Consider the following 8,582-nt stretch of genomic DNA (forward strand, 5'->3'; position numbering starts at 1 on the left):
CATGCAGGTCGCAAAACTTGTCTCTCGACATAGATAAAGGTCCTTGGAACCAAGAAATAAAATAACTAATGCAAAAAACAAGGTGCTGAAGGAAGGTCACTAACGTAAAGTAGAGCCTCTAGCTAATCTCCTCTACACCCAAAAAACAAAGCTGGCCAATGACCTTGTGGAAAACTAAAGGCATTCGAAATCCAATTTTCTATTGTAATAACCAGAATAACTGGTGGAATTTGAATTACCGATTATGATTTATGACTTTGCGACGAGTAAAAGTGCTTCTTCCCAACCCGAGAGCAACTTTAGCATAACCAGCGCTTTTTTTTCTATATGGAAAATATAATTTAACGACTGGTATTTTTGATCTTTATATGTCACATTAGAGTTTACGAATCACGAAGCCCTTTCTTCTTCTTCTCAAGCCTAGCCAGATGACCAAAATTTAATTGATAATGGAAATAGAGCCACCTTCTTTAAATCCGTGAGAAAACCGAACAAAGAGAATTTTTCTTTTCCTAGGCAAACCATGAATTCAAACTTGTTGCGGATTGGTATCCAAAGTTTTTTACTTGTGATATTGTGCACTTCAAGCAGATAAATAAGAGATAGAAACGCTAAAAATGAATTTTCACTTGAAAACCTTAATCTCTTACGAGCTAAAGAAGAAAAAGCACGAAGCAGCAGCTATATATATATATATATATATATGTCAGAGCTAGTCCAGAAGATATTCATGCAGAGATGTTTCTAAAGTTACCAGTGAATTCCATCTTAACATGTAAGTGTGTATGCAAGCTTTGGCATGATCTACTTTGTAGCTCTGAATTTATTAAGAATCACCTTAACCGCGGTATCCAAACAAACAACCATAGGCTCTTGGTTAATTATTACATCTCAGCCAAGCAGCTGGTTCATAAAGATTTTGAATGCGCTGCAGGTTTTGCTTCAACGCCATGCAGGTGGTAAAACTTGTAGCTAACCAACTTGTAATCTTCCGCAGCGTGCAAGCAGACTACTTGGCAATGTACCAAAAGAATAGTCAACTTGGCGCTGGAATTAAAAGGAAGAAGAAAATCTGCTAATAAAACGCGCAAAAGTGTGAGTAATTTTGAGCTCCTTTTCTTTTTTTCTGGGCGCGTAGGCCGCCTTAGGTGCGCCTAATACAACATAGCTAACAGGTTACATTAACCAAAAACAATCTTCAATTGAGATTCCTGAATCCAATGTTTGAGAAATTTAAACGATTAGACCCCAAGAGTAAGTACCAGTCGCCTTAATCAAGCGGAACAAATGCAAAATAGCCGATAAAACTCTACTGAACGTACTCTGAAAGAATGAATTTGAATATGGATATGAATTTCTCATTGCAGCCAAAAATCACTATATATAAAGAGGACTGCTCACCCAGAAATTTGAAGAGCTATAACATCCATGAAAGACTATAAACAAAGGAAAGTAATCGATCCAAGTTTAACAAATCTGATGTATTTTCTACTGAGGAAGTCTTATAAAAGATCATACATCTATACATTTGTAGATTAGTTTTATTTTAATGTCTTTGTTTACACCAAGACCAACTTTTATAACCAAACATCAAGTGTATGCCTAAACGGTTCAAGCACAATAAAAACATAGATTATGAGCTACTTCGAGTGGCTAATCTTCAATGTGACCAACTGCAACAGGAAAACCTTAATTATCTGGTGACGGTGTGTAAGATAATGAAATCAGTTTAGACCTATAACCATCAGCCCCATCACCGTCTTTCACGACAATCCCATTAGGTCTTGCGAAGTCTTCAGATGAAATTTCAGGTCTTGTGAAGTCTTCAGATGAAATTTTCGAGGCAAAATCGTTTTATCCTATTTCGTATATCATATGTTATGTTTAAAACGATTATACCCGCTACCCTATCCTACCCGACCCGCCAAATAATGGGTCGGATAGGATCTTACCTGTTTAATGGCGGGTAGGGTGACGGGTAAAAAATTTCTTACCCGCCATTTAGCAGGTGGGGTGGCGAAATAGGCCATATCCTATCTACCCTACCCGTTGTGCAGCCCTACATGTGAAGTTGTGAAAGACAGAAAAGGGACTGGTTGTTTCAGTAGTTGATTACTGGAGGCTTTTCAAACATACAAAAGCTTACATATTGCTAGCACCAAGTCCAGAAACAACAGACAAAATATCGCCATATACAACAACATAAATCAGAAAAGTAGCAGAAATCAGCATTGAGAACCTTCAAGAAAGTATAGTTACATTAATGGAGCAAGGAGCAAGAAATGTCCAAGATAAAAGAATTGCCAACTAAGAAGTTTGTTGAGATTATTCGTCCCACCTTGTTGGGAAATCTAAGATCCTGCAATTTATAATTTTTATGGTCTCTCCACTCGTTGTCAATTGGTTTTAAGTTGGATGCCCATATTCTAACATGGTATCAGAGCAGGCTATTTGCAACGAGTCATTTGGCCGCGCCATTACTCCACGTCACCCGATTTAACTGTCCACGTGTTAGACCCAACGAGGCTACACGTGAGGGGGCGTGTTGCGATTATTAGTCCCACATTATTTGGCCAATCTAAGATCTTGCGGTTTATAATCCTTATGGTCTCTCCACTCATTTCCAATTGGTTTTGAGTTGGATGCACGTATTCTAACATGGTATCAGAGCAGGCTATTTGCGACGAGTCATTAGACCGCGCATTTACCCCGTGTCACGCGATTTAATTGTCCATGTGTTAGACCCAACGAGGCTACACGTGAGGGGGCGCGTTGAGATTATTAGTCCCACATTATTTGGGCAATCTAAGATCCTGCGGTTTATAATCCTTAGGGCCTCTCCACTCGTTGCCATTTGGTTTTGAGTTGGATGCCCGTATTCTAACATGGTATCAGAGCAGGCTATTTGTGACGAGTCATTAGACCGTGCCTTTACTCCGCGTCACCCGATTTAATTGTCCACGTGTTACACCCAACGAGGCTACACGTGAGGGGGCGTGTTGAGATTATTAGTCCCACATTATTTGGGCAATATAATATCCTGCAGTTTATAATCCTTAGGGATTCTCCATTCATTTCCAATTGGTTTTGAGTTGGATGCCCATATTCTAACATGGTATCAGAGCAGGCTATTTGCGACGAGTCATTTGGTCGCGCCTTTACTCCACGTCACCCGATTTAATTGTCCACGTGTTAGACCCAACGAGGCTACACATGAGGGGGCGTTTTGAGATTATCACTCTCACATTATTTAGGCAATCTAATATCCTACGGTTTATAATCCTTAAGGCCTCTCCACTCATTGCCAATTGATTTTGGTTGGATGCCCGTATTCTAACAAAGTTAACTAAGAGTGTCAAGTCATTGGAGAGTGAAAATACTCGTCTCAGTAAAGAGAACTTTCAACTTTCCAAAAGGGTATTTTAATCTTACTTCTCATGTCAAATTAGAGAATTTTAAGAACTTGACAATAGAAGTTAACTGAGGTTGTCAAGTCATTGGAAAGCGAAAATATTTCTTTGAAGCTTGACAATGCTCGTCTCAGTGAAGAGATTGATAAACTTGAGAAAACAATCATCGAAAGAGAACTCATTGAAATAAAGAGAAAGGAAATGGCGGATCCGATGGAAACTTATTGGCGTTTTTTCCGTAAAAACGATTTTCATGGCCACCGAAAATCATGACTCACACCGGGCGACTAAACAGATTACCTGAGCTGGAAACTAGTCGGAATTTCTAAAATTTTAGGCTGTGTTTGATAGGAGTTAATTCCACGGAAATAGCCTGATTTCCGTCGTTTGGTCAAAATCTGTTTCCATGGAATTCCAATAAAAACGTGGCCTAAATTATGTTTTAAACTCAATTATGTGGAATTCCATGGAAAATCTTTCCTTACCTCCCCAGGAAACTGATTCCATGGAAACACTTTTCATGGAACTGTTTCCTTTCTCTGTTATCAAACAAAGTCTTAGAGAAATGAATAAAACTCGCCGAAACAAGGAACAAAAGATAAGTGGAGAAATGAATCCTAACAACGACATATCACCGAAAGAAAGTGAGTTGGGCTAGTGGATAGGTAAGAAAGTGGGCTGGGCTCCCTGGAATGCCGACACCGATTAGGAAATTGGAATTAGTTAAAAATTTTGCATTGGGACTCTACTTTATGTTCTCTATAAATGAACCCTAATTTGGGGCATACAAGATAATTTGGAGACATACATAATAAGACAAAAAAGGGGTTGGAAATAGTATTTCTAGGCTATCATTTATCCAACCTATTTTCATATATGCCAAAATACCCTTATGAGATTAGTGTTAATCTGATTAATTAGTGTTAATCTGATTAGTTAGTTTAGTGTTAATTTAGGATCATAATTTTCTTTTTAAAGATTAGTGAGTTATTTTTTTAGAAAAAGAAGAAGGAGGAAAGAAGAAGAAGAGGAGGAATTTTTTTTTTTTCTTTGTGATTTTTGTGATTATTGAGAGATGTGTGATACAAATTCGAGTGAGGAAGATGAATCTTCATCACGTAAAGCTATGAAAATACATATCAATTACGATGGAGATCCAGACATGGCTTATTTGTTGGATTTTGAAAATGATTTTACCCAAACTCAACCTTTTTCTCAAGCTCAAGATGATTCCTTTATGGAGCCAAACCCCGAAGATGAGTACATGGATGAGGAACCCAATGCTAATAATACACAAGTATGGTTATAGAAGTTGTTTAATTTCCGTTTTGTAGCTTTATTTCACAAAAAGTTATGATTTTTGCAACTAGTTCGGCGCAACAGAGTAAGGTTCGGCAGATAATATGTATGCCTAACCATCAAAAATAAGAACAGTTCGGTTTCTACGATTGAGAAATATATACGCCGAACTTTCATTCAATTATTTTCGCGCCAAATAATTTTCATGGTTCGGCTCAAAATTTGAGCCGAACCGTATACAAAAAATTATACGAGTTACAGTGTTATGTTCGGCTTACACGTTATCCAGCCGAACCATAATTTTTGTTTTTATAAATTTCATGTCTTATGGTTCGGCTAATAATATTAGTGCCCAATAGGCCAAATCCATGTTTGAGAATAGGTTCGGCTTTGTAAATCGAACACTAACTAGCCGAACCGTGAGATCGACTTTCATAAAGTATTGCGTTAATCGAACCTGACCCAAAACCTGTGCGATATTGTTGTAGATTGTTCCTGAAATGGAATCTATGGAGGATCAACCACCGTATGTTGATGTCATTCATGAAGATACTAAAGATCACTTCCAAACTGACTTGGTAGGTAACGTAGTTTATGTTTTTATTAATTTTCAAGTTTGTTGTATGCAAAATCATTAATAAAACTTAAGTTTTGTACTTGTGTATATGTAAACGTGGAAAACCAAAGAAGAAGATGTTAAATAGGTTGAGGAACATGCTTGGAAAACCAATTGCGTCCTAGTTAAAGGTAGACAAAGCAAAAAGGAGCGGGTTGAGATGGTTTGTGAGTGGGGTGGGAAGTAAGTAATCAAGAAGAAAAAAGGTAAGCCATATGTTGGGAAGACCGGGAAAAAATATAAGACTAAAACAAGGAAGATAAATTGTCCTTTCAAGATCGTCTTAAAGTGGAACATAAATGAAAAAGTTTTCAAAATGAATGAAGATATGGATTGCCGTCATAATCACCCACGTCCAAAGGATCTTCATGGACATTATAGAGCCGGAAGACTAAAAGCTCATGAATATGCGGAGCTAGATAAAATGACACGAGCACGTATGGCACCCTCTAAAATTCTTAGCAAGTTGAAGGAGAATGAGAAGAATAACAAGACTACGTTGAAACAAATCTATAACGCGAGAAGTACTTTGAGAAGAAAGGATTTGCAAGGTAGGTTGGTGATGCAACAATTATTGTGGTTAGCGCAAAATAAGAACTACGCTTGCCAAAAGAAATTGGATGAATTTGGCCATGTGACGCACCTTTTTATTGCCCATCCGGAATGCGTAAAGTTGGCGTTCTGCTTCTCACAAGTTCTCATATTGGATTGCACTTACAAAACCAATAAGTATGAGATGCCCTTGATGAACGTTGTTGGTCATACGTCAACCAAGTCACCTTTCACCTTTGCTTTTTGTTTTTTGCATGATGAGTTGAAAGAAAGCTATGTATGGGCATTGGAACAAGTGAAGTTAATCTTCCGGGAGGATGCTCTACCAAAAGTCATGGTAACCGACCAAGAGGCGGCATTGATGTTTGCTATAAGGAAGGTATTTCCGAACGCGCAAAACTTTATTTGTACCTTTCATGTATGGAATAATGTTAGGAAGAAATGCCAAGGGATAATCCAACCGCTCAAGTTGAAAGAGCTAGAGAAGATTGCTACATTACCGTATGGAGAACGAGAAGTGAAGAAGAAAGAATTCAGGAAATCATATGAGGCTAATGAAAGGATGTGGGCATGTTTCCACAATGATTGGGAAGCTTTGACTTGGTCCATCACCGAAGAAGTGTATGAAGAAATTGTTGCAAAGCTCATTGCGAATTGGGGCGTCAAATACCCGGAAATCATTATATATTTACGCAAGCAATTCTTGGATACCAACGCACATAGATTTGTTAGTGCATTTAAAAACCACCACAAGCACTTCGACAACCAAGCTACAAGTATGGTAGAGTCGGCTCACTATCGTTTGAAGAGGAATATATTTGGGTGCGTGGACACGTTCGTCACGGTGTTTAACGCAATGGAAGACTATTTCATGAGTGACGTTATAAAATTTGGAACGTTATTCGAAAAAAGTCTAATGATGAAGCATGATGAATTCCCAGATGATAAGTGTCTCCGGGGACTAACCCATATGGTCTCTCATTTGTGCATTGAACTTATAATGAAGGAAGTGGATTTGATGGAGAAAATGGATGCTAACTCCCAGGAAGAGTGTGTTTGTAAAATGAGGGAAAGCATGGGACTTCCGTGTCGGCATGAACTACTTCGGTACAAGGATTGTCTTATACCTTTTGAGGATATTGATCCTCATTAGAAAAAATTTAGAAATGATCATATGCTTGACGAGGACGATGATGTAGAGATTTGGGACACACCTTATGGCAAAAGGTTGGCTGAAATGTATCGTGGGATGTTGCGACCTCAAAAACAAATATTATGGGACAATATGATGTCAATCCTCTATCCTCACACCCAACAAGGTATATTCTAACCGAAAAAGGGGCCACAAAAAGGTAGGCCACCCACGAATGAAAATCGAAAAGAGCAGAGATCAGGAGCGTATGCTCCTACTACCAAAAAACCCACACCTACCACAAGGGATCCATGCAGGGTCGAGTACCATGATGCAAAGTACGAAGAAGAGAATAAGGCAATAGAGATGTTAGACAAGATGGATGAAGTGAAGCTATCAAAGAAACGTGGTCGACCGAGCAAGGATAAAGGTGAAACAAGTAACAAAGAAGTTAAGAATAGTGGTCCTCTATGTTCTCCCCCATTGGAAGTAGACGTCAAGATTAAGGGTAAGATGTTTCCATCTCAACAAATCGAAACAACAAAGACGATTCTGATTCGCAAGCAAAAGGAGAATAAAACCATATATGCGGAAGGTAGAATGAAAGGTCCCAAAAGGGATAGTTTGGGGGAAGTGTTTAAGACCTTCTAATATGATTTACCGAAACTGCTTGGATAACCTACCTGAAGCCATTCATGAGTTTATTATATCCATGGACGATGTCCAAGGGGATGGAAATTGTGGTTTCCATGTCACCGCGGAATAACTACGATAATTGTAGTTTGAGCCGAACCATGTTCCTTTAAGTAGTTTCACAGACCACCAAACATTAGAACCAAACATATAAAACCATTGAAAACTACATTAAAACAAGTGATTCAAGGTACTAAACCAAACAAGTGTATTTAACAAAACATAACAAACTAATTGTACTTCACGACTCATAACAAAAGATAACAAACTAAGTGTACTTCACGACACATCCAAACTTATAGTTCACTGACCACGACCTCGTTTCCTTTTAGGACGTACATTGTCGTCCTCTTCACCAGATGTCCCGCCCCTAGCTGCTTGACTTGAGTCTTCACCTTCTTGTCGTGGCCTCTTGCTCGTCGGCCTTTTTGCTGGTTTATTGGGTCATTTCCCTTTGTTTATGACTGCATCCCACTGGTCGTACCAATCTTGTTGCTCCTCTACCGTCCGCTTAGTTTTGAAAAAAATTCTTTTCTTCAAATTTCTCAACAACTCCTTGCCCCCCGCAACCTGGTTCCATTTAAAGGTCGAAGAACTTTAATATTTCAGAAGTAATACTTAAACAAGTAAAAACTGAAGACATTGCTTACCATTGTTTTATATTCCTTTTGAATGTCAATGGCCTTGGACTTCTTTTTGGCAACCTTTGCCTTCTCCTTGTCAGCTACAACTTGACTTGATCTCTTGATAATAAGCGGACGCAAAATTTCATTATACCAATCCATATATTTTGGCTCAACTTGTGGAGGACCGCCACCCAAAATATGCAAGTGGTTCATATTTAACTTGTTGGCATCCAACCTTCTCCAGTACTCTAAGG

At 38.5% G+C, this 8,582-nt stretch overlaps 1 protein-coding gene across 1 annotated transcript; it reads left to right on the top strand.

Moving 5' to 3' along the window:
* Window positions 1–5,641: 5,641 nt before the first annotated feature.
* Window positions 5,642–7,030, top strand: LOC113312075 (protein FAR1-RELATED SEQUENCE 5-like). The gene has a single exon (XM_026560841.1). It carries the CDS (start codon window positions 5,642–5,644, stop codon window positions 7,028–7,030), a length of 1,389 nt encoding a protein of 462 aa, XP_026416626.1.
* Window positions 7,031–8,582: the final 1,552 nt, after the last annotated feature.

The sequence above is a fragment of the Papaver somniferum genome, chromosome 9 (genome assembly GCF_003573695.1).
Source record: "Papaver somniferum cultivar HN1 chromosome 9, ASM357369v1, whole genome shotgun sequence".
NCBI lineage: Eukaryota > Viridiplantae > Streptophyta > Magnoliopsida > Ranunculales > Papaveraceae > Papaver > Papaver somniferum.

Bases quoted from the DNA above. Each gene is read 5' to 3' on its own strand.
- LOC113312075 (XM_026560841.1), top strand. From the start codon at position 5,642: ATGAATGAAGATATGGATTGCCGTCATAATCACCCACGTCCAAAGGAT.